The 25687-nt window shown below is 52.2% G+C and overlaps 8 protein-coding genes across 8 annotated transcripts; 4 read left to right on the top strand and 4 right to left on the bottom strand.

Moving 5' to 3' along the window:
• Window positions 1–255: 255 nt before the first annotated feature.
• ACET3X_000507 (uncharacterized protein) lies at window positions 256–2095 on the bottom strand (the record flags this gene model as incomplete). Its single annotated transcript, XM_069447810.1, has 4 exons — window positions 256–531; window positions 591–1091; window positions 1139–1889; window positions 1938–2095. 4 exons carry the CDS (start codon window positions 2093–2095, stop codon window positions 256–258), a joined length of 1686 nt encoding a protein of 561 aa, XP_069310749.1.
• A 109-nt stretch (window positions 2096–2204) lies between these two features.
• Window positions 2205–4191, bottom strand: ACET3X_000506 (uncharacterized protein; the record flags this gene model as incomplete). The annotated part of the gene is made up of 4 exons (XM_069447809.1): window positions 2205–2213; window positions 2296–2353; window positions 3358–4019; window positions 4072–4191. 4 exons carry the CDS (start codon window positions 4189–4191, stop codon window positions 2205–2207), a joined length of 849 nt encoding a protein of 282 aa, XP_069310748.1.
• Window positions 4192–6265: 2074 nt separating this feature from the next.
• ACET3X_000505 (uncharacterized protein) lies at window positions 6266–7238 on the top strand (the record flags this gene model as incomplete). The annotated part of the gene is made up of 3 exons (XM_069447808.1): window positions 6266–6356; window positions 6445–6710; window positions 6762–7238. The coding sequence occupies 3 exons, from the start codon at window positions 6266–6268 to the stop codon at window positions 7236–7238; spliced, it is 834 nt and encodes a 277-aa protein (XP_069310747.1).
• A 1440-nt stretch (window positions 7239–8678) lies between these two features.
• Window positions 8679–10990, top strand: ACET3X_000504 (uncharacterized protein; the record flags this gene model as incomplete). Its single annotated transcript, XM_069447807.1, has 3 exons — window positions 8679–8845; window positions 8896–10432; window positions 10799–10990. 3 exons carry the CDS (start codon window positions 8679–8681, stop codon window positions 10988–10990), a joined length of 1896 nt encoding a protein of 631 aa, XP_069310746.1.
• A 2190-nt stretch (window positions 10991–13180) lies between these two features.
• On the bottom strand, window positions 13181–14860 carry ACET3X_000503 (uncharacterized protein; the record flags this gene model as incomplete). Its single annotated transcript, XM_069447806.1, has 2 exons — window positions 13181–14655; window positions 14704–14860. The coding sequence occupies 2 exons, from the start codon at window positions 14858–14860 to the stop codon at window positions 13181–13183; spliced, it is 1632 nt and encodes a 543-aa protein (XP_069310745.1).
• Window positions 14861–17082: 2222 nt separating this feature from the next.
• On the top strand, window positions 17083–19352 carry ACET3X_000502 (uncharacterized protein; the record flags this gene model as incomplete). Its single annotated transcript, XM_069447805.1, has 2 exons — window positions 17083–18015; window positions 18060–19352. The coding sequence occupies 2 exons, from the start codon at window positions 17083–17085 to the stop codon at window positions 19350–19352; spliced, it is 2226 nt and encodes a 741-aa protein (XP_069310744.1).
• A 303-nt stretch (window positions 19353–19655) lies between these two features.
• On the bottom strand, window positions 19656–20615 carry ACET3X_000501 (uncharacterized protein; the record flags this gene model as incomplete). The annotated part of the gene is made up of 5 exons (XM_069447804.1): window positions 19656–19690; window positions 19752–19796; window positions 19860–20021; window positions 20107–20244; window positions 20306–20615. The coding sequence occupies 5 exons, from the start codon at window positions 20613–20615 to the stop codon at window positions 19656–19658; spliced, it is 690 nt and encodes a 229-aa protein (XP_069310743.1).
• A 1678-nt stretch (window positions 20616–22293) lies between these two features.
• ACET3X_000500 (uncharacterized protein) lies at window positions 22294–25452 on the top strand. Its single transcript, XM_069447803.1, has 3 exons — window positions 22294–23612; window positions 23670–25028; window positions 25084–25452. Exons 1-2 carry the CDS (start codon window positions 23067–23069, stop codon window positions 24429–24431), a joined length of 1308 nt encoding a protein of 435 aa, XP_069310742.1. The 5' UTR covers window positions 22294–23066; the 3' UTR covers window positions 24432–25028; window positions 25084–25452.
• The last annotated feature ends 235 nt before the right edge of the window (window positions 25453–25687 follow it).

Raw genomic sequence — 25687 nt, 5'->3', positions numbered from 1 at the left:
GGCACTTGTGAATGGAATGCGTTCAGTCTTCATCATTAGAAATTCTATGGGATATCGTAGCCTTTGAAAATACTTCTCAAGCCGCTTGCAGCTTTCAAGATTAACAAACAAATAGACGAAAAAGTGGAAAGAGACGAGCGAATTATATACAACCGTAGTAATAAGTGACAATTCGCTCTCAATATAGCAAATGGTATAACCCCAGTCCCTTCGTCTTTCTCCCCGTATCATTCTCTCCAAAAATGGCGATGGCATTTAGAAGTTCTCCTTACCCCATACGAAACTGAAGCCAGGCTCAGAGTACATGTTGCACTTGACGTGGAGTGTAGAACCGAGACCCTTGGGGCCACAGAAAAAGACACCAGCCTCGGCGGGTGCGTGGATTTTGCGGATGGACTTGAAAATCATGTCCCAGTTGGGTCGACCGAAGTTTGTAGGTGCGCGAAGACCGGTGATGGCGTCCTGTTCGGCGTTTGCGTCATTGATCATAATGTTTGTCGCGTCGTCTGCCTTGATCTTTGCTGTAAGGTACTATGGGGGTAGTTAGTAAACCATTGTTTCGAAGAGCCACTGATGAGTATAAGACTTACGGTGTGGATTTCGATGTGGTCATCGACATCCTGTGCCTCGATGGCCAGCAACAGCGACCTGAACCATTCGAAAGACCCAAAATCTCTGCAGATCCAGAAGAAGTATACCTTCCTTAGCCTTGTGCGAGATCCCTGAGGGTAGTTCATGCGATACCAGATACTCTTGAGGATCGATGCGAAAGGTGTGACACCAATACCAGCACCGCAGAGAACGGCGACTTCGAACTTGAACACATCCTCAGAAGCGGAACCGAAAGGACCATCGATATAGACTCGGGGGAGGATCTTTCGCAAGGCAATTTCTTCGCTCGATCCGCCCTTTTCGCTCTTTTCGCCGGGCGGCTTCCTCTCGGTGCTGCAGCCAAGGGCCTGACCGAAGGCTTTGGTGAAGTTTCCGACCATACGAATATGCACAGAGATGTAGTCTTCTTCGGGTGCGCTGGTAAGAGTAAAGGGATGGTATTGCCAGATGGAGATTTCAGGGCAGCACAAGAAGATGTACTGTCGTCGTTAGTACACAGTCATATTCGAATGACGAGGCGACATACCTGTCCAGCACGAGTTTTGGTATGCTCCTTCTTGATCTGAACCTCGCAAACGTTGCTGGGATGCTGGATGACCTTGGAGATGTACGTCTTGTGTCGTCCTCGTACTTCACGGGCGATGCGTTCGGCCAGGTAGGCGAATCCACCGTACATCCAGTACTCCCAGAAAACACCAATGCCGTCGCAGAAAGGCGCAAAGTCAGGCTGAATCATACAGAAAGCTCCGTGGATCGACCAGAAAACGAAGAATACAATGAACAGATGGTGCATGTACCAGAAGCGTTCGAAGTTGGCACGACGAGCCTTCTCCGCGGCTGTAAAGGCGATCGCGTTGAGCGCAAGCAGCATGACGTAACCGCTCCATCCAGGTCCAGTCGCAAGGTTGGCTAGGATGAATCCCATGAATCCTAGATCGTTCGATGCCGAAAACCTGGCGAGGTTGTTCCAATGGGCGATAGTGTGGACCCAGGAGAAGAATACGATGGACCAGGCTACCAGTTTGTGAAAGGTAATGTTCTTGTCAAAAGGAATTACGTCGTTCAACGGCGTACGACGAGCCATGGAGATTAGGTTCCTGCATACTGGAAAGAGGATGAAAGCGACGTCGACGTGGAGCACGAGAGCAGCGGAACGAGCAATGGGGAATGTCAGACCAAAGCGCTCCCTTGAGCCAATGGAGTTATCCTTCAGGCCGTAATTCATCATACCAAAGACGAAGACCATGACGTGTAATATCGCAAAGGTGAACACAAAGCTGGATACGTTAGTCAATTTGCTTCTTTGACCCTGTGCTGTGACCTACAATCTTCGGTAACCCTCGTTGACCATCCACACGTCAAATTTCTCTTTCCGTGTCAACTCTCGCGCCTTTTCATCCGACATCTCCCCGGACATGAGCATGCGCGTTAGCGGTGGCCATCTTGACCGCTCGCGACCTGTAAGACTGGTGGTGTACGACATAGCTGCTGGGTGGAACGAATGGAGCAGCGATTGAATGACTGGTGTGGGTGCCGATGATCTTCAGACCTGCTGAATGTGGCCGAAGTGGAGCAACAAGTTCAATGAGTGTCTAAGTAATCTGTACATAGGTTAGATCGAAGCCACCAGGGACAGCGACAGCGCAGCACGAGAAGCCCTGGGAAAGAATGAGTGTGACTTACTAAGAGTGCCCGCACAAAAGAAGAGAAATAGTACAAGAAGAGGCGTTCAGTCACCCGGCTAAAGAAGCACCGGCATGAAATCGGTCGAGTCTTGGGGTGAGTAGGGGAAACAAAAGCCTATAAGCCCACGTTGCGGCGAACAGAGGATGAAGCGGCACCGACGACGGGGGTCAGGACAAGTCAGGTCAGCTCTGCCATTAGCAAAAGTGGGTAAAGGGTATCAGTCCATCAGAGAGTCGGGAGGATGGGTAATCCAGGGCCCAAAGAGCGAAACGGTAGCAGAAGTCGAACCATCTTCCATGGCTCTGCAGTGCAAAGCTGCGACACCGTAAGATCCGCTGTCTACGAGCGCGTATCGCAACGGGATGACGGCCAATCAGGGACGCGAGATGGCGTGACTAGGGCTAGATCTATGCCAAGATCCAGCTCTGAAACGTGAATGGCCATGCATTCTAGTCTTCGCCATGCGAAATGGCAGAGCGAGGCGTTTGAGAGGTGTTTGGGACGTGGTAGGCTAAAACCTAGTGCGTTGGAGTGCAGCGCCTCCATCCAGCCCCTGGTCGGTGCGTTGAGGCTCAACTGCCGACGCCCTTACGACTTCTACATTGTGCTTCGAGCCTCCGACGGCTTTCGACCGCCTTACCATGTGGACCTGGACACAAGCTTCAATGGCGCACGATAATCCTGCGGCATGGCTGAGAGTGACAGCTGTAAGAGATGAATGCCCTGCTGCTCGTTCGCCTTGGCTGAAGCTTGCGACTACTCAGGCCCGCCCAAGAAGTCTTGATCTCACTTTCTTTTCACAACTTGAAGAACGCGACCTCTAAGCACGCATGTTCACCTGTCGACGATCCAACGGCTGTGGCGTCATCGATTTTCACACAGATGTGTACTCGCTCGGTCATACTCTGCATGTTTGTTTGAACGGTCGTTGCCGACTAAATCCGATTTATTCCCGTCCAAACACCTCCGGTCTTAGAACCCAAACACGACCGCTGAGATCCACTCCAAGCTTCCATATCAAACAAGCAGTATTGCCAAACATTGACAGAACGCGCTTACAACTTCAGGAAACCACCGCTGGCGGAAATGGTCTGACCCGAAACCCACTTCGCATCGTCGCTACAGAGCCAGGCCACAATTCTTGCGATATCGTCCGCGGTGCCAACTCTTCTCTCGACTGCAGTCTGCTTCAATTGGACCTCCACAACCTCTTTTGGTACATCGTCCAACATCTCCGACTCTGTAGGACCCGGCGCCACAGCGTTTACTGTATGTCCTGCAACGCCTAGCTCTTGTGCCAGACTCCGGGTCACACCTTCTATCGCTGCTTTGGATGCTGTGTAGAGGGTCAAATTGGCGATGCCTAAGCGGGCGCCTATGGACGACATGTTTATGATACGGCCTGGTGCTCGTAAATGGGGCACTACCGCGGCTGTGAGAAGGAGAGGTGCGCGGACATTGACATCGAATATGCTGGCATAGTCTTCTGCTGTTGTTTCCGTGATAGACTTTTCAAACAAAACGCCAGCGTTGTTGACCAAAATGTCGATCTTGTCACCAAACGCTTCTCTGGTCGCTGACACAATCTTTTCAGGTGCGTCAAGTTGCTTGAGGTCGGCCTGAACAATTTTCGAATCGCTACCATTGCCGAGTGACTTGATCTTCGAGGCAATCGCTTCCGCTAGGTCTCCGCTTTTGGGGGAAGTGTAGACGAGGGTGACCTGTTCCATGTGTAAGCGGCTTGGTTGACTTGGTTGAAGTCGGTGGACTGACCTTTGCTCCCCTTCGCGCCAGCTCTAACGCCAAGCCAGCCCCAATTCCTCGCGAGGCGCCTGTGACTATAGCAATCTTGCCTTGTAGAGGGAGTGCTGTTGGGATCGATTGAGCAGACATGATGACAACTGTCTCAGGTGTGTTGGTGTGTTGGTGTCTTGTGTGGTGGTATCATGTCGTTCGCTTTCTATCCAATTTTATAGCACTCAAAGGCACCCACATATTTAGTAACATAGGCAGCAGTAATCGGACATAAGCCGTGTATTCGTGTATACGTGTATCTGTTGCGTTTTGATATGAGTGGGTAGGTCATACGTCATTGGCTCGTAATCCCCGATAGGCCTCATGAGTGCCGACAAGCTTCGGAAGAGACTGCTTAACAAATCATGTAGAAGACTTGCCAAATTAGGTGTCAGTGTTCTGATCAAGAAGCGTTCCGATTTTTCGTGTATGATGAGAATTCGCCATGCGATGGGTAAGAATTATGTATTGAAATTGAAAGTCTAGCAAGTCATTCACTCAAAGGTATGAATCCCGCATACTCCTCGGTGGCCTGTCTGCACCATTTGCGATGAGTAGTAAGAGGTCCGATCCATCCTTCAACCCTCCTACAAGACAGACTACGCGCCATGTGTTGAATCAAAGGGAGACCAACGTCGATCGAGGTGGCTTCGATGTAGATTCGATCAAGATTGCGTTTGGTGATGTAATATGGGCGTCGCAATTATTCTCTCGATAGTCGTGTCGTCTTCCATCGACGGGATCCCACTCTTCTCAACTCTGGCCCAGCATCCCCCGCTCCGCCCTCTTCCACCAACTATCGCTTGATGAAGCCGAGCAGCGGGCCCTTCTTGGCATTGGGATCCTTCTTCTTCGGATACATCTTAGATGTAACGAAGTGGACGTACCATATCAGGACGCCGAAGACTGAGAGGCCAAAGATTACAAGAAAGAGGGTAATGACCGGTCGACCGTCAGCTTGTACGGAGCGCAGGGCGGCGGGTGTAAGGATCGGTGCCAGCCACTCGAAAGCCATTTTGATGTTGTTTGGTAGGGAACGGTCGGATTAATCGAGGTGACTGGAATGATATTTGTTTTGTCGGAGCGTTCACGAGCTTGCGATAACGATCAAAATCAAGACAGCCGGCTGCCACCAAAAGAATGTATGAAGATATCGCCTGCGACTTGAGAGAATCGAATTAAGGAAAGAGGACGTGGTGTTGAATGACAGCGACAGGGACAGGCAAAATGCGACGACGGTTAGCGTTCATGTACCCACTGCAGAGCCGCTCAGGCGGCAGCGCGACGGCCAAACCAGACTCGTTTCGCGCATGACTGGACCACTATGTATGCTTGGCAGATCGCATGATGTTTACAGAGAAGGCCATACGCATGGCGTGTAGAAGCATGTTGAGTGTGAGGCGACCGCGTGATATGGTGACTGTTTCAAATGCAAGGCGGGCCAAGAGACTATGGTGAGACGCTTTCGTTGCAGAACGTTCCGAGGCCCGCTTCGGAGCTTACTGAGTACTGTACATACATTATCTGCAAGCAGCACTACCCTCGAGGCTACGGGAGTTGTCGGTGTGAGCAGTGACTGACGCCGAGCTGACTGCGCTTTCGGACCTCGCTTGACACTGGGTTTCGCCGAGCCAACGAACGACCTGGCATGGAGTCAAACAGCGTCGCCCGAATGGACAGCCACGTTGCATGTAATCACTAACTAAGGCGGCAGAATGCTGCTTGCTTCCCACATAGCGCCGATGCAAGCTACTGTCGTGCTCTTGCATGATAATATAGACCGGCGAGTTGGTGGTGAGAACTACTCTGGTCAGTCGGTGGATTATCCCAAGGATCGTCTTCTCACGTAATCATGCCACTCGCCCGCCTATGATTAGTCAAGGGAAAAACGCTGTTTTCACCGACAGTTCGCACAAATAGGACGCGTAGTTCCCCAGCCATTGCTCGAGCTTATCGCATATCCACCGCTTTTTTCCTCGACCAGAAGACACCTCGTCGACACTGGTGTGTAAGTGCATTCGCAATTGCTGACCCTCAAGTGCCCGGACAAGCGACTCATCGACTTCTTCCCTTTTCTCTCTCTGCCTGGGACCAATCTTTCCGCGCCACAGGTCACACACGCACAGACTTGTACAAGGTTGTTCCAGTGACTTGCCTTTCACCACACGTCAACATGGCTCCCCTCCCCAAATCCGAAGAGTCCAAGTCGCCAACAGAAAGACCTACCTCCCGAGACTCGGCCGAGCGGGGAAAGAAGCGCGCAAGTATGTCGACTGCGAGTTCCTTGGTGGCGCCATCGACTGTGCTCACCATCAATCGCCGACAACGCTGACACTACGGTACCGCGCGCAGGAACACAATCGATGCCTCCTCCAGAGCTGCCCAAGCTAGTCGCCGAGCAGCACACCCCCATTCCGGCCAACGACAAAGACACGCAGCGCCTGATCGTCGTTCTGTGCAATGCGACCCTCGAGACGTACAAGGCGTCACACGGCACTGGTCGGGGCCCCGGCGCGCGCGAAGACAAGTACAATCTGCTCAACAGCGACGACCACATCGGCGTAATGCGCAAGATGGGCCGCGATATCAGCGAGGCCCGGCCCGACATCACACATCAAGTGCGTACAGGAGGAGGCTAAGTTGGATCGTCAGCTAACGTAGCGCTACAGTGTCTGCTCACGTTGCTTGACTCGCCAATCAACAAGGCGGGCAAGCTCCAAATCTACATCCACACCTCCAAGAATGTGCTTATAAGGGTCAGCCCTACAGTGCGCATTCCTCGTACCTTTAAGCGATTCGCTGGACTTATGGTCCAACTCCTGCACAGACACCAGATCCGGTCGACGTCATCGCAGGAAAAACTCATCGAGGTCATCAAGAACCCCATTACTGATCACCTTCCCCCCAACTGCCGCAAGGTCACGCTCAGCTTCGACTCCGAGGTCGTACGTGTCAGCGACTACATTGGCGACCTCAACAAGGGCGAGAGCATCGCAGTCTTCGTAGGTGCCATGGCCAAGGGTAATGACGACTTTGCCGATCACATCAAGGACGACAGTATCGCCATTAGCCAGTTTAACCTCAGTGCCAGCGTTGCATGCAGTAAGTTCTGCCATGCCGCGGAAGACGTTTGGAACATCTTCTAGTTCAGCAGCACGACCAAGGGTCGGACCTATCCATACCGGACACGCCAACTAGCCCACAAGCAATAACTGACTCACGGCCGACGAGTCGGATCACGGACCGCACATTGCTGAAAGATAACCAGGACCGACGGGCTGCAGGACACGTTCATGGCTTAGATCGCAACATCGACAGCCTGGGCGCTACTGCATCTGATTTTGGGCGTCTGCTTGAGGTTTTTTTACAACAAAACAACTACTCTGGCTCAACGCACAACAATCAATCTTCTTTCGAAGATCGCGGGGCAGCTCAACCTACCCCGCACCTCCTGTTTTTCTTTCATCTTGTTCTGTCAGCACAGGACGCTAGTCTGTATGCGCCCTGTATCCGGTGTCATACCGCTGGGTCTAGTCATGGCCTGTCGTTCGATTCTGAAACGTGTCTGTCAGTAGCTAGCTTGCGGGATGTCGCGGCTCTTCGTCTGCTCTAGGAACTATGAGCAGGAGGATCATCAGTGCCGGTAATGACATATCTGGCGAATGAAATAGTATACTTCACGTCATATTCGCAGTACAATCCCTTGAACCCCTCTTTCAAGCATGTACCCGGTTATTCGCTCATTCTATACCCCATGAGGTTAGAGACTTCCTCGAGGGGACTCATCGCATTCTGCGCATGTGGCGGGAGGGCAACGGGTAGCACCTATACATGGAGCCGCATCGCCGATCTCCCATGATGATCTCGCGTAAACATCGAAAAAAAGAAACAGCATGGCAAGTCCTACCGACTTTTTCTGGTGCGACTCCAAGAATCTACCACGATGCCTGCGATCGTAGCCTCACTGCAGCACCATCTTGGTTCTTGTGCGAACGGTGCCCCGTTGTCGACGTCACGCCATGTCCAGTGGCGCGTTTCGACGACAAGTGGCGCGTCCAGACCGCAAATACTCTGTTGCACGCGACAAGCGACTAGAATGCTTCGAGTCCATACATACCATAGCGCAGTACGCAAGGTGAGGCGTGCGGCGACTTAAACCTCTCGCGGCTCCGGGCCGACGTCGAGGTCCAATGTCATACACCGACACCTCGCTTACTTTGACAAATTTGTTAGCTGCAGACGCAGGACATGTGGCAGCATCACAACATCTTGACAGCGACCTCCTTGATAGCTAATTGCAGCAGTGGGGCGTGCTAGTAGGGAGTGTCCCGCAACGGTATGGAACGCCCTGCCACTCGGTTCACGATGCATCGAGACGCTGCACCTGGACGGGGTTTCTGATATAAACCTCGAGGCCGTACCGACACTCACCCTCTTTACTCACACCATACATCTCCAAGCGCTCCCACACGATCATACCTGATTGTGTGTACGTTCACATCCTGTTTTCTTCTTAACTATCCTCTTGGCGATTGTTCTATCCGCGTCCTGTCGTTTTAGTTTTTGCTCACCGCCGCCGTTCAGCAATGCCCGTCTCCCACATTGGTCTCACGGTATCGCATCTTCCTACGTCAACGTCATTCTTTCTCTCTGCGCTCCAGCCACTGGGCTACCGCTACATTGGCCAATTTGGCAACCAAATTGGCCTCGGAATCAACGATGCCGATTTCTATCTCTGCCAAGAAACGTCTGGGTCAGTACCACAAATGATCACCAGGCACACCGCAACTGACAGCTCAGTAGTCTAAGAGCCGGCGCTGCACACATTGCGTTCACCGCACCTAGCACGACCGCGGTCCGGAACTTCTATACCGCTGCACTAACTGCCGGCGGCCGTCCTAATGGGTCACCGGGTTCTCGTTGTGCAGAAGACGGCCACTTCAATGCCGCAGTACTGGACTTTGACGGAAACAGCATCGAGGTCGTCTACCGAAATGGACCAGACATGAGGAATGATGGCACCATCATCGAACACAGCAGAGTCATCACGTGGTCGAGGACAGTTTCGCAGAGCTTCCGGGAAAGCCCGAGTGTTTTCAGCGCCCACACATGTGCTTCAAGAGCCAGCGCAACACCAGTCGCACCACCGGCCGAAGCAGCCGTTCCGAAGCCACCGACCGTGGCCAGAAGCGTCTCTGCACCCTCCATCACTCCTGTGCCCGAAGCGACGACAAAATCCGACTCCAGCAGTGGGGCGGCCACGCACATCCTCGGAACATTACTTGGAGCTGCTGCAGGTGCAGCCGTCACATATGCATTCATGCGGAGCGAGAAAGATAGTGCGAAGAAAGAGGCGGAGTTCAGCGCCTTCATGGACGCCAAAAACGCGGTCAACACTGCGGCTGGCTTCTTCGCTCAGGCCTCATCCCAACCCCCGACACCCCAGCAGGACCCACAACCCGCCCAACCACCTGTCGAGACTGCTGCACCGCCAACTCCTGCTCAGCCAGTAGTACCAGTAGCACGCCGCATTGAAGACGACGCGCAATCATGCTATTCGCGCGCTTCCCAGATCCCCAAGACCTCTGTGCCACGACAAATCGAGGCTGCGCCCGCTAGCTACTACTCACCGTCTCAGTTTGAGGCTCCTCGCACGCAGATCGCGGAGCCTCTTGCCATCGAATATGCCCCTGCATACTCTACCGCCCCGTCACGGGCTCCTTCGAGGCTCATACCAGCTCACCGCTCCAACACCAGCCCTGAGTTGCTGATGATTGAGAGGGCGAGAAGCACTGTCTCCACAGCCAAGCCGGAAAGTGTCGCAACAACTTCAAAGCCACCACGACCGTCATCCAAGCCTCAAAGTGTCGTCTCGAAAGCATATAGCGCGGCCCCTAGCTCTTTCATCTCATCGTTCGTAGCAGACCGTAACGATGATGATGGCAAGAGCAGCTCGGGCAGATCAAAGGCCAAGTCCTCTTACTCTTCGTCTTCAAAACACACCTCGCACAAAGAGCACAGTAGTAGCAGTCGAAAGGAGCGTAGCTCATCGCCTCCTCCATCAGCGCCTGCATCCAAGGCTCCATCCAAGGCCCCCACCAAGGTTGCATCCAAGGCTGCTTCAATTGTTAGCAGCATTCTAGGCCGTGACAAGTCCAAGCACGATGATGATGATGACGACGACTTCATCGACGACCTTGACATTGAAGAGCTAAGCGAAGATGATCTTGACACCGTCGTTCCTAGCGACAGTATCTCCCAGATCGGCGATGGTCCACGACGCAGGCACCGTTCCCACCGCAGCCACAAGTCCAAGAAGGATGACGACGCTGAGACCTCTGTGAGCCATCGCAGCAGGAAGCATAGCGATGACAAAGAGTCGTCCCGTAGTAAGAAGCACGATGATGAGAAAGAGTCGTCTCGCAGCAAAAAGTACGATGATGAAAAAGAGTCGTCTCGCAGTAAAAAGCATGACGATGACAACGAGTCGTCCATCAGCAAGTCATCGAAACGCTCTCACCGCTCTCACCGCTCGCGCAAGACATCTGCCGACTCTGCCGACGACGAGGACTCATCACGCCCTCACCGGTCCTCCCGCTCTTCCAAGACTAAGCCATCCATCATTTCTGAACCTAGTGAGGTATCAACCGTCCGGCCTGTAAAGCCTCTCAAGACGTCAAGAAAGGATAGTCTGACCCAAGGCCAGTACGACAACCTGTTTGACGAAGTGCAATACGGAACTGGTGCGGTCCACGCCTCCAGACACCCTCCTACACCCAGCATGGTTAGTGCGGCACGCAAGAATCCCATTCGCAGCATGATCAACCACAACCATGCAACCAGGATGAGGAACTTTGAAGGAAGCCAGGCTGGTCGGGCAAGGGATGACAGTGATTAGTTATCACTCTTCTCTCTCGCTTTGTTTTGCATGTTGTATCATTGCACCACGTCACATGTTTGCTTTTGCTTTCTTGCTTTCTTAGCTCATGCATCTGCGTAATGCTCATAGCTTATCGCGTGTTTGTTGCCCTCTTTTTAGCGGTCTGGCATTCTATGGCGCAGCATTGGTATGGCGTTTTGTCTTGGCTTGTATGATTACTATAGAATGAAACCTCAGGCAACGAAATGAATAGAATGAATTTATGGGTGGATGGGAAAAAAATCTGTTTGGTGCAAACACTCGTGCCTGTGCGTGCTCTTGTATCGTGCATTGCATTGCATCGCTACCCGTCCTCGAAACATGGTGTTTTCGACAGTATACGATCAAGCTTACTGCGCTCTGTACGCTTCTCATCTTGTTGTCGAACGGCTTAGATCTGCTCTCTGGGCCCTCGATCTCTCTCTCTCTCTCTCTCTCTCTCTCTCTCTCTCTCTCTCTCTTGCCACTCTAGTTCCGCTCCTGGGGCTCAGTACTTGACCAGGGGCCATGACACAGCTGAGTATTGCACCTCGCATCTACATCGATGAGGTGCTCATCTGATCATCGCTGGGTTTTCTGCTTATGTGACCTTGGAGGCTAGCATCTGGGTGAACTGGTGTCGCCGTATACGTGGTTGACGATGGGTTGTGTGTATACTTAGGTATCTTGTTGGCTGTTTGTTATTAGTTGGCTTGGATTCAGAGAAATCGGTGGCGGACAGGGTGGATATAGGTGTAGATATGTGTGATGATTTAGAAGGGGCAGTACTGGTGGTGAGGAGATTGCAAGGGGAGTAGAGGAAGTGGACGAGAATTTAGAATCCCACTTTATTTTGGTGGATGTAAATATGCAATCTGATGAACATATGGTAGGATGATGAGGTATCTGCATACCTTGTCCAAATTCTAGACGCATATGTTGAACGAGACGTTGATAGTTACACACAGGACATGACACCACCTCCACACTTCAAACACTGGCAGGCCCTCCTTCCCTAACCTTGTTTCTAACTCTTCGCCAGCTCACCTTGCGCCGAAAAACTGCTTGAGGCGGGCCTTGTCCTGGATCACATTCCCAGCATTCACCACCTCGCTCGCGATTGACTTGAGTAAGAAAGAGGCACCCCGGATGCCGTGTGCAGTTGCGCCTCACCCAGAACTCGTGTCGACATGTACTGTGCTTGAGGATAACTTTCGTACACATCTTATTCAGGCGCTGACTGGCATGTTGTAGTGTAGAGGAGTATCTTTCGCACTCTGCAAGCTCGCGGTAGGTCTTGGTGGGCTTCAACGTAGGTCGAGTAGGGCTCGGAGGCGTGCACGGGGATCGACGTGTCCTTTAATCTGACGACTTTGATACCCTCTGCAGGAGATGACGGGTGAAACAAGCACCTGGTTCGACTGGTAGAGCTGTAGATGTCGGATTGTCAGCGGCGGACAAGTGCGCAAATAGACGGCCAAATGGCACACCACGACAGAAGGAAGGACAGGCGATCACTTACGGCCTCGAGGCCCGCAGTTGGAATGACTCTGACAAGCTACCAATATCACCCAAACAGGAAGTCCACGATAGACGGCACACCAGCGCTACACCAGCGACGATCAGGGTCCGTCGACGACCTTGAACTCTCAATCTCACACATACTTATACAAGTCCAAATTCTGCAGTCACCCCGCTTTACTAAGCCCGCGCGCCCAAGCAGTGCTGAAGTGAACCCTAATCAAGTTTTACCATAGGAGCTCAGCCTGCGATCGCCGATTCATCTCCTTTGGGGTGCTGTGTCCCACCCGTATCCCCATATAATACTCACGAGAGATAAAAAACAGCAGGCTAGGCTTCATCTGGCCGTGGGCACGGTTGAAGAAGGTGTGGCGTGTCGTATCGGTAATGGGTTGGGTGGTCCAATGGTGGTACAGTGAGGTGTTGATGAAATGTCATCGCCGATTGCCAGCCTTGTCCTCGGCCATTTCGGAGGGTCGTGCGCTCACACGGTCCGAAGAGCGTAGAAATGAGGTTGTATTGGGATCTTCGTCTCCATCAGTGGTGTGTGAATGTCAAGTGCTAACGCAACGCAATCTTGGTGTGTGCTGAACGATTCCGGGTATCTCATTAAACAGTACATACTACCATGACCGAACTCCTCCAGTTGGATATTTGCACAGCCGGGGCCTAGTAGAAAGCATCCGGATTGTTATCGTGGCTCCGGTTTCCATAGCTGTGGTCGACATCATCCAGACTTCTATACTGTCCACCACCACCGCCACGACCACGTCCGCGACCACCACCACCGCCGCCGCCACGATCACCCCGGTTACCACTGCGAGCGCCTCCTCCTCTTTGGCCGTACGAGGGGTTTCTGTTGTTACCACGGCCGCGATCTCGGTTGCCACCACGGTAACCACCTGATCGATCGTCTCTATCCCTGCCTCCTCGACCGTGGTTTGGTCGGTAGTTGTCGTGACGGCCGTTCTGGTCTTCTCTACGGTTGGCTTTGTTGGGGAAGTAGCTCTCGTACTCGCTTTCGTTTGGTGTCTCTTCCTCAATGCGCAACATTTGCTTCTCGCCTACAACGCTGTCAAACTCGAACGCCTGATCCTGGGGTACGGGATGCCAGTTCACGATTCGTGCGGCATCTGCTGGTCGACCGTTTTTACGAATAGCCAGGACTACCGTGGGCACGGGGTTCTCTGAATAGAACTTGGTCCCTTTGGGCACAGCTTCCACTCTCGCAGCCCAGAGTTTGTTCTCAAAGCAGGAAATGGCCGTCACCTTCCACCTGACCCTTGCCCCTATACCGCCAACCTTGTCAAGTATGCTCTTTGGGCACGGTTTTGGTGTGATGAGTATGCTGTTCGCGAGATATCGGATATCGTCTCTCGGCGCGCCCTGGGGCAAGGCGACGAGAGATGTCAACTTCTCGGTTACGTCAGAAGGAATCATGTAGCCGGTGTAGAAGACAGTCTTCTTGATCTGATAGGGCGGAGTGCCGGGCGGAGCGTCCCCCGACTTGACCTGTATGTTGTGTGCGTTGATGAGCTTCTGGATTTCGGCGATTTCGGCGACGGGATCGAGCTGTGTGGCATTCTCTGGAACCTGAATGACTTCGGTCGTGATGGGCCGGCGCGACGCCTGATTCTGTGCTCTCAGCAAGTCTTCGTTGAACTGGAAGAAGAAGTCGCGGAAGGCCTTGGTATGCTTGACGCGATCCTCGTATATGTTCAGCTTCTCTGCATCCTTGTATGTGTAGACAATGTCCTTGAGCAGCTCTTGCTTGAAGTCCATGGTATTCCTGAACTTCTGGCCTGCAGGGCCTATCGCGGGCTTCAAGCAGACCATGTCGAAATCTAATCGTTTGCTGCGAACCATGCGCTTGACGAGGTCGGCGAAGTCGGATTCTCCTCTTCCCGTGAGAAGCACACTCAGCGCGTCCTTCTGGGCCATGGAGGATTCAACGAGCTCGACAATCTGTTCATTCCACCAGCCTTGCCATGCGCGCGGTTCTTCCTTGTCAATGCCCTCGCCCGTTGCCGCGAGAATGCTCGAATCGTGCCACCAGCCTCCGTTGAGGAACATGTCGGGTGATCCCAGCTGGCCTATGGTCGCGCTGTTCCATAGCTGCTTGTTGGGGAGAGGGCTTGCGAAGACTGCAAAATATCAGCTCTGCTTGTCATGGAGAGTCGCCATGTACATACGGGTATTGTCGAAGTCGTAGACGTGAATCGCCTTGACGTCAGATGCAGAAGGCAGCTCTTTCTCATCGCATGACCACCTCTTCAACGCGGTTACTGTGTGGTGAGTCGCCTTTCCATTTGGCCCTGCGACAGCAGGCCGGGTTGAAGTTGCTAGCATAGCCGGTAATGAGCGTCGGATAGAACGGGAACTGACGTGTCTAAGAGCAGAGATGAGCATTCAATGCGAGGAATGCTCTGCGATGGGCGCTAAGAGGTCCGCGACGGATTGCACGCCCTCGGACACGTGCTGCGAGAGGAAAAGTGGATGTTGAACGACCAGGCTGCGTGTGAGGGCAAGTCGCGACCAGTTTGGTTGGCCCAAGCTCACTCACTCCCGTCGGCATGTGCTCGTCATCAGGGCCGTTTCTTATTCTCCTCACCCCACAGCACGAGAAGGAAGCGCATGCCAGCAAGCACGGCTGGCTCGATCTCAGACGACTCAGAGGACACTTGTGTGATATGTCTCTCTGCAGTAACAGAGAGGGCCATTACCTCTCCATGCAACCACTACACGTTTGACTTTGTGTGTCTAGTGTCCTGGCTGCAGGAACGGTCGACCTGCCCGCTATGTAAGGCATCTCCTAAAAACACACAACATACTCTCTCTGACGAAAAGTGCAGGTAAAGCACAAGTCAACGCTGTGCAGTACGACTGGCGCTCTCCGACCGACTACAAAAGCTATACTGTTCATCGCAGTCACCCACCCAACAATCCTCCACCTGAAAATGCCTCTCATAGCCGCACCGATCGGCCTGGCTCTCTCTTCGCGCCCTACGGACTGCCCAGCAGACAACGCGGTCCACGTCGTCCATATTCGCCGCCGATAGAAGATGTTGCGTTGCGCAGACGCAGAGACGTGTACCGACGAAAACTGTATTCGCTGCATGTCGGCAGTAATCGCTTTTCGGGATACCGTGAAATTTCCCCCCGTTTGATCTCAAATTCGCCTGAACTGCAGTCGAAAGCACGTGCTTGGATTCGGCGCGAACTCCGTGTCTTTACCTACCTGCACACTGAGTCTGAGGGTTCTTCCTCTAGTGCAGCTACAACGAGTAACAACGCTGAATTCTTGCTGTCATACATTGTATCTATCCTGAAAATGGTAGATCTGAGGGCAAGTAACGGACACGCGGAGAATCTCTTAGCGGAATATCTAGGCAGAGACAACAGCAAGCTTTTCCTTCATGAGCTGAACAACTTTCTAAGAAGCCCATTCACGAAGGTCGAGGCATGGGATCGAGAAGTTCAGTATCAAGAAGGTTTGGAACAAGACTAGAGCCCTTTGCCATGTCTAGTATGGGCTTAATCAGCCTCTGCAGCATAGACACGCATGAGACATGTTACTCGGAAGCCAGCCTTGTTAGCACTTGCTGTATCGCCAACTGAATCGTCACGAGGAGTTACTCCGCGGATGCATGTGACTATTTGGGGTGTTCGCTCTGCAGTTGGATGCCGTTCGAGACGCTGCATCCTAGAGCTAGGCCCATTCAGGCTTAGCACTTTAGCACGTCAATGTTTCGTGTCAGTTTCGCGTACCGCACATACGACCACTCTCCATCTCCGCCACTCCTCGCATACGCTGCGTAACAAAGCCTGGCTTCTTCATACCAAATCCTCTTGACATGATCTCTGATGGCTCAGCCAACAACATGTCCTCGTTATGGCTCCAAGAAATTGCCCCGGAATGCCATAACTTGTGCTTTCGACGGAATGTGGACACAGACATTGTTTCGACTTCTCCACCTGCTTTGCTTGGTTGGGGCTTGATGTTTCGATAATGCAGCAACGCTGCTACACTCTGTATTAACCTTCCTTAGCATTGCCCCGCTGCAACGGATGCACCATGTGCTTCATATGTGGGTAGGTAGACGCGGCTCCAGCACTCTACCTTCTTCTTCTCTCTCTTGTCGGTCCGCCGCACAAGGACTCTTCTTTACGCCTTAACTTCTTGTTCCTTGTTTGAGTACACTATTGGCGCTGGATCGCTCTTTTTAATAATTAATTCTTGACGGCAGAGATCTGAATCCTCCTTTAAATTCCGGGTCTAATATACCTGCGCTTTACGATTCGATCACCCCTCTGGAATCAAAATGCGTTCTTCCGTTGTACTATTCAGCGCTTTTTGCGGCCTGTCAGCAGCAAATCCCCACCCATGGATGTATGGTGTCCCGGACTATCCCGATCTCGATATGAACGAGGTCATGACGCAAGCAGACGTAGATCTGATGATGGCAGCAGCAGTCGAAAACAGCGCTGCCACCTCAGGTTCAGCAGGTGCTTTGAATTCGTCAACCCCCTCATCAGCTTCTCCTGGACAAGAACCCTGTGCGGTTGTCAATATGGCCTTAGCCGCTTTGCCCTCTGGAGCCCGACCAGTCATTCCTGCAGAGTTGGGAGTAAAGTGTCTGCAGTCTGTACCTCTTGATAAGGAAGGAAATGTCAAGTTGATCGACGATCTCAAGGTCATGGTCAAATGGCAATCGAATGTCGCTTACCTCAAAAACCCACCGAAAGACTACACTGAAGAACCCGTCGACATCGTAGGCGAGCTGGACACGATGCAAAAACAACTCGCTACTGGTGGCTTCAAGACTGAATACGACTTCCAGATGAAGATGCTGAACCTCTTTACCAAAGCTTACGATAACCACTTTGCTTATCAACCTGATATTCTTGCTTCGGCGATGCAGTTTCAGAGACCTACTGGATCGGAATTGGTCTCTATTTCTTCGGATGGCATGGCGCTCCCGGAGATATACACATACAGAGATGTTGTGAAAGCCAACAACGATTCTTCCTTCAAGCCGTCGCCCGTCCAGATGATCAATGGCATGAGCGCTCAGAACTACCTCGCGAACGTGTCTGCTGACGCTGATTTCCACGATGCAGACACACGATGGAATGCGCTTTTCCCTTCTCAGGCTCTTCTTGCATCTGGTACTACGTATTTTGGAAGTTTCAGAACTGGGCAATATCAAGGTCCGAATACAACCATGACGTTTGCCAATGGCACTACCTGGTCCCAAATGAACGTCGCTGTCGTCTTTGGAAATTTTACTGGTGTTGACAGCGGCAAGGCCTTTTTCCAGAGGTTCTGCACTGGACCGAAGCCTGTTTCTGCTGCCCCTGCGCCCTCTCCAACTAGCAACTCCACAAGGACTGTGACTCCCGCAGCTACGCCGAGTCCCTCGCACATTGGTTATCCAAAGGCTGAGCTGATCAATGAAAATCTCGCCGTCGGAGGCTACTATCTCCAGGGCCCAGGATACGAGGTAAGTTGCACATATCAAATCTCTTACTTGTCTGACCGCTTTAGGATGTCGCCGTTCTCAGTATCCCATCCTACGAATCCCCCAATGTCCAGAGCTTCCAAAACACGATGCGCGACTTCATAAGAATGTCTCAAAAAGCCGGCAAAACTAAGATGGTATTTGACTTACGAGGCAACGGCGGAGGCAATGCGATTCTCGGTTACGATACTTTCAAGCAAGTGTACCCGCAGGCAGTGGCAGAGCCCTTTGGCGGCACACGCTTCCGCGCAAACGATGCTCTAAACGCTGCTGGCAAAGTCACCGAGAGTTTTCTCGCCAACAAGACGTACGCGCAATCTAACCAAACCGCCTTTGTGGAAGCGTTTGGTCGCGGTGCTACACAGGATGATGTCTTCGGTTTCACAGCCGGATTCAACTACCAGCACATTCTCGATATCGACAACAAAGCTGCTACCGGATGGGATCAACTCTTTGGTCCTCAACAAGCGAATAGCGACTCTTTCACCACAACCCTCCGGTACAACTTCTCGGACAGCGTCAGCACGACATACAATGGCTTCTCTGTAATCGGGTACAATGACAACGTCAATGAAACCAGCACACCGCAACCTTTTCGAGCACAAGATATGGTCATGCTACACGACGGCATGTGTTCTTCAACATGTGCCATCGTCTCTGAGCTACTTAAGAACCAGGGCGCAGTCCGTACGATCGCTATTGGTGGACGTCCTCAAACTGGACCGATGCAAGGTGTAGGCGGCACCAAAGGCGCCCAAGTCTTCTCATGGGACGATATCCAAGTCCGTATGCAGGCCATCTACTTCCTCGGCTCGCCCGATGAACAAAATGCCTGGATGAACATGGATCTGGGTAAAACTGCTTTCGCCACACAACTCTTCAAGCGATCTGCGTATCAAGGTGGACGTATCGCCGGCGGCGTCAACCTCAAAGACAACCTGAGACAGAACGATGCTAGTGCCACTCCTCTAGAGTTCATCTACGAAGCTGCGGATTGCAGAATGTGGTTCACTGGTAAGATGATTACGGATGTGACGGAGGTGTGGAAGGGCGTTGCTGATCGCATGTTTCGTGGGAACGGCACGATGGGTTGTGTTCAGGGAAGTACAATGGATCCCTCCAGTGTTAGTGGTGGAGGCCAGCTGAGGGGTGGAGATGGACAGTTGACGATGAAGAGCGAGAGCACAATTGCTGTTGCAGGACAGAGCGCGAATGCAAGTGCACCGCAACAGTACACTGGTAGTGCGGTTAAGACGACAGTGGGCAGTGTAGGTTTGAGTGTTGTGGCTGGTGCCATCGGCCTGTTCATGGCCTTGTAAATGCAAACGGCAACTCATATACTTATTGGGATGTTTGTTGAAGATGTATATATACGTTTGAGTTTCAATGCATCTAAGTATCTACAGAAAGGACTGAAGTTTTGAGAGGTGCCAGTGCCACATACATCGAAACTACTAGTTGTGTCTCGCCCCCAAGATATTGTCGTGGGCAATTTACTGTCGGCGATGACAGGCAATTATACTGTCAAACCTCACGGTAAAGGAACAAAGGAGAGTAGGAGAGTTACTAGGAGTGTACCCTCCGTAGTTACAACTATTGTCTCCACTCAATACTTTCAACATTTACCAAGCATTGGCAGACCACTGGTTCACAGTGACTAGATATGGGGGTACTAAGTCAGCCTATGTATCACATGAAGTTCGTACAGTAACACTTACACGTTGCAGGTCCACCAGTGAAAGCCTCAGTACCGAATTGGTAAGCTATCATAGCGTTAGTAAACATATAATCATACCAATCTTGAACCAACACGTGAAGTAGCGTACTAATAAGGTTTTGGCTCGAGGCAGGAAAGCCTTTGTTGTTCTGGAGGTAGGTGAAGAAGTCCTTGAGGTTCGCCTTGAAGTTGTTGATGGGACTAGAAGGTACGAAGCTGTAGACTTTCATGGAACCGTTGGGGCCATAGAAAAGTTCCCAAGTGCGACCAGCTAAGTGTGGTGTATAAATTCAGTGTGTCTTACATGCAGTTTGCAGAAGGACACTTACCAACTGTCACCCTACCCTGCGAGGTACCAATGGGATAGACATCGTATCTGGCGAGCCAGACCATTAGCTCGTAGTCACCACTGCTGGTGTCGTGGTTGATGTTCGCAGCAGTGAACAAGTCGTATGCAACATTGCAGCGGATATTATTGCTGTCATAGACCCAGTCTAAACACAAATGTATGAAGTCAGTGTATAGCTCACCCGCACTGTGTACAAAAACACTTACACGCCTCCGTCTCCAGATTGCTGTACTGGCTGACAGGTTTCTTGGTGATCTGACGTCCAGAGTAGACGTAGGACTTGACGTTGTCTTTTCCCCCCGTCCACTGCCAGTGTGTGTGCCATTTTGCGCCTGTGCTTGACACGCTGTCAACATAGGTACACTGTTGGCCGGAAGTTGCAGCGCTGCGACCCCAGATGTTGTTGTTGAGCTCGTAACCGTTGCTGGAAAAGTATTCGTAGTCCTTGCAGAGTGTCTGCTGTTGTGCAAAGGCAACAGAGACGAGGGCGCCGAGGATGAATGAGACGGCCTTCATGGTGCGCGATCAATGATTGGACGTTTGCTTGAAATGTTTCCTGCTGTCTTGAATCCATCTCTTCGTGCAGAGCACCAAACCTTTTGTAGTCTCCAATGTGCAGAGCTTCCCCCTCCCACAACATTGCTACTCGAATTTAGACGGTGGTGGTTATTCAGAGTGGACCTTCATATAACATGTGCTTCGTCAAGCGCGATCCGTCCCTAGACTCCGACAGATCATCCTGTTAACTCTAGTATCAACCACCTCATGGCCAGCATTGCTATCGTAGACACCTGACATACATGAGACCGTTATGGGGATTTCAATATACCTCACCAATAAGAAGAGCATAGGCTTACCTGTTCTAGGCTCGTGCATTGGCGTTCCTGGTCTCCGCACGTATTTCAGCCTCGGAAGATTACCTCTGTCATCTTAACATCTGCCGTGATCTTTTCCCGCAAACGCAGCCTTCTCAGAATCGTGCTAGAGCTCGGGAATATACCTGAGAACGCGGGTCCTTCCGGCTACAGTTTTCATTACTTGTAGCATTAGCCACGCTGCCATTGGATCAAATATGTATAGTCCACGTGCAAGGAAGCATGATGGAATACTATTGGCTAGCATGACTGAGGTCCATAGGCCCTTTACGCATGGTTTCTGTCAAAAGATGCTTAGTCGGCGGAACCTTTGCCCGATATCCCTGGCGGAACGCGTCGGGAAAGTGCAGTACGTGATATGACGAATGTGCACTGGTTGACAACTTAGGTATTCCTTGTAACCATCGACCACAACAGCCGCTGCTGAGATGCCCAAGATCAGAAAATGGGTCTGTAGAAGACAGTTTGCTTCGATGATGGGTACTAATTACTGATGCATTCTGGTATGAAGGAGTGTGTTCCGTCCATGTAGCCATTCGGCTTAGCGTGCGTACATGTGTTCGTCCGATGTTTAGGAAACATCTGAAAGCACATTGGTTAGCACGAAAACTGTTTCTTCAAGCGTTATTCCTTGCCAACGCGAGCAGTTGCACATTACTGCACCACCATTGTTCTTTTCTTTACTCCTTGCTTTGCCCTTTGCGTCGCTCTCCTGGAACTTTGCAGAATCTGTTGATCAGGCTTAAAGCTTTCTTTGTGCCGAAGACCCTCATGTGTCTTACGACATTGTCGGCAGGTCTTGAGAGATGCGTGCCCAGGTGTACTGCAAGGAATGGCAAATGTTCTGTGTAGTGTTGAGCAAGACATCGACGAGACACCCCTTGACGACGGAGTACCTAGGTACCAGTATGGACCATGCCACGATGGCTAGGTACCTATCGGGTTGTGTCTAACCACCTTTCGTAACCGCATGTTGGTTCTGTACATAGTAGGATTGACACATGCACACAACACGGGCAGTGATCGGTAAAACCGCCGCACCCCAGTCCGTCAATATTGCCCCTGACTCCGCTTCTTGTTGGCGTCTAGCATGTGTTGTGGGCCACGTCGAAAGTGACTGTACTGCGCGATCGTGGCCACGCCTGATCAGCCGATGGACATGTTGGTCTTGATATGAGGCTTACATGATGTAGTTAGCATGAAACGCACGTAATCTTGCACAGCAAACATTTGTGTTCTCGGCGGGTTGATCGTCCCGTCTTCAGGATTGATTTTGCGAATGCCAAGCCACGGAACCGCGGATTTGGAAAGTGCCCAGATGTCAAACGAGGGGCCGTGCGGGCACGAAGGATCAACGCAATCCCTTCTACGGATCATAACAACTCTAGTAAGGCATCATCGCCATTGTCACGACAGCGGGACTACGCGAAGACTAATATCTCCGCATACATCATACCTGGCGACGCCGATTTTGCACTTTTGCTGATAGGAGCATCGGACACCGCGCGATAATGCGCGTCTCCTCGCTCATTTCCACCTGCGCAGGTGTCTGCGGCATGACGGAATATCATGACGCCGCTGTACAGTGCCGTCCCGCGCGGTAATACATGGCGTTTTCAGGTACTGAACCGAAATGACGCCCCCCGAAAATACCTTTCGCGCCTACCGCGATTTTGCAAGGCTTTCAAAGAAGGCTTTGACCACATCACCTACTCGTGATGGTCAGGTAGAATACCGCCGCACGTCGACCATCGTCACCATGAAAAGAGTAAGGAAGAAGAGAATACCGAGGCTCTCGGAGTTGGCTGGCTCCAAAGGGGTTCATCGCCAGATCACTCCAAGGGATGTCCTCGCTCATGTTTCAGGTCTTGAATCAGGAGCCCAAAATGTTGCACCTAGAACAGATCGTCACAGGGAACGCACATAGTCTCATCACCGCCTCTTGAGTCCTGCTTCCCAGAAATGGTAAGGCTATGGCTTCAACTGTCGTGCCAGCCTTCTCCCCAACGGCCCCTGTGCTTCTAACGGTGGATCTAGCCTCTTCCCGGTCCTAGTGTCCTGTAGGATACGATGAAGTCGGGTGCCTGCCTGCATGGCTAACCGCCGCCACGTTCCTGGTGGCTGTTTTAGTCAGGGCACTGAAGTGACATGCAATCACCAAGCGAGATGGCCATGTTTGGGGTACGTGATTCTGTATACGGAAGGATTCCGTGCGTATAAAGTCCACGGTGCCCACCTTTGTTGGAAAGGCACGCTTGACGCTCAACACACTCATTCTATACACGTTCTTTTCCAGTCTTTGGCTTCTTCGATCTTTACTTCGTGGTTCTCTTCAGACAGTCATTCTTTACAAGAACAAATACTCAATCAACCAATCAATTCTTTCAATACCACATTCGAAATGAAGGCCTCCATCTTCGCTCTCGCTCTCGCTGGCGCTGCCAGTGCCCACACCACTGTCTACAGCATCTCCGTCAACGGAAAGTCTCAAGGTCTCGGAAATGGCCAGGGCGGCTACATTGACTCTCCTCCCAACAACAGCCCAGTTGTTGATGTTACCTCCAAGGCCATGGAGTGCAACGTAGCCAACATCAAGGCTTCCAAGTCCGTTGCTGTTAACGGTGGTGACAAGATTGCCGTACGTACATTCATGGTTCACATAGTGCATAGGACCTGATCTGACAAACACCCTTAGGTCGAGTGGCACCACAACAACGCTGACGCCAGCGACGACATCATCGACCCATCGCACAAGGGACCCATTACCGTCTACATGTCCAAGGCCGGCTCTTCCATGTCATGGACGAAGATTGCTGAGGATGGCTATGATGGCAAGTCCTGGGCCGTTGAGAAGCTCATCAAGGGCTCATACACCGGCAAGCCCGGACAGCATGAGTTCACCCTGCCCAACGTTGCACCGGGCGAGTACATCATCCGCCCTGAGATCATCGCTCTCCACGAGGGTGACCGTATTGGTGGCGCTCAGTTCTACCAGGAGTGCATCCACGTAAAGGTCGGTGGCTCTGGCACCACTGCGCTGCCCGCCGGTGTTGCCATCCCCGGCCACCTTACCGCCCAGGACCCAGGTGTCTACTTCAACCTCTACGGCTCCTACTCCAGCTACCCCATCCCAGGACCCAAGGTCTGGAACGGTGCTGGTGCCGCTGCCCCCGCTAAGCCTGCCCCCGCTGCTCCCACCACCACCAAGGCCGCTGCTCCTGCCCCTACCAAGGTCACTGCCCCTACTACCACCAAGGCTGCTGCTCCTACTACCACCAAGGCCGCTGCCCCAGCCAAGACTACCCTCGCCACTGTCGCTAAGCCTGTTCCCACCGCCGGCGGTGCCGGTGCTCAGAAGTACGGCCAGTGCGGTGGCAACGGCTTCACAGGCCCTACCTTCTGCGCCTCAGGCTGCAAGTGCGTCAAGCAGAACGACTGGTACTCTCAGTGCTTGTAAGCGCATGTCCGTGATGATGGCGTTGCTGGGCCATAAAAAGACGCGGTTTGCGTCGGGTGTTTTTCACGATTGATAAGGGATCTATTTGGCCTTTGTTAGTGTTTAGTGGGCTTGTCTCCTGCAATGAGCGGCTTGAGCGTCGCCTTTTTTTCAATTCTTGTGTATATAAGTAATCACCACGACGAATTGGATTCGTTGCCTCTTCGGCTTTGACGTACATTGTTGACTTGACTGAAATCTCTTGGTGCTTTGACATGATGGCATTCTAATCAACACAGAAAAAGGTAGCATGCTGATGCGATCTAGTGCACTCCAAATGTGCCAAAGTGATTCACGACTGCAATGCCAGCAAAGGCCTCGTGGGCTTCGTCACGGTGGAAACATGTCATACGACAGTCCTGCGTGGCCACGACCCCAAGACCTACGTCTCAAGAGTTGTCTCCACTCGCCCACTTACAACTAGAGCTTACCCGATGAGACGCAATGGAGACTGCACGCATCCAGGAAGAAGACAAGTGTCTGCAAGAGCTGTAGCAGTCGAGGGGATCCCGATGTACTTCAAACCGCGCATGTATGCGCACGCAACAAAATACAAGCGTGAGCTCCTTATTCTAACGCATATGGACGAGGCCGGCCTAACTGCTCGGCCCAGAGTCGCTAGACTGCAGGGTTTGGTGGTATCAGAAAAGGTTACCATCGGCATGTCGAAGACAGTGACGCCATGGCCCAGCAGCAGTACCCACTTGCAGAGTCCTGGCCTTCAGGACAGCACGAGTTGCATAAACAGTGGGAATAACAACTCACAACCGTGGTACGGGGGCTGCATGTCGGTGATATTGTGTGGGGCGATCCCGATGGGATGAATGCTGTTGTCGACGAGAAGACGGAAATGTGGACTGTTGACTCTGGGGGATGAGCAATGGTGACTGGCAGGAAATCACGGGGCTGTTTCAGGAACGGAATCCAGACACAGCAAGACCGGAGGCAGTCTTGATGAGGGCGTGTGGAGTAGGGACGTCAGGTGTGCCACGTGTATTGGTCTGTCCTCTCAACACGCATGTGTGCCTGGGTCTGTGCAGGGCGCTGTCGAATGCCATGGATGACTAAGGCGGTTATTTGCGCAATTGGACCCTGAATCTCATCATTTGCGCGCGCCGACACTCGGACAACCATCTGGGCTCTGTGCGGACATGACAAGTCATAAACCACAACAGACCACAACAAACCATGCCTCACTCTGCTCTGCCCCCTTGATA

Source organism: Alternaria dauci, chromosome 1 (genome assembly GCF_042100115.1).
Source record: "Alternaria dauci strain A2016 chromosome 1, whole genome shotgun sequence".
NCBI classification, from domain to species: domain Eukaryota; kingdom Fungi; phylum Ascomycota; class Dothideomycetes; order Pleosporales; family Pleosporaceae; genus Alternaria; species Alternaria dauci.
The sequence above is the reverse complement of the archived record's forward strand: the minus strand, read 5'-3'. Positions and strand labels throughout refer to the sequence as shown.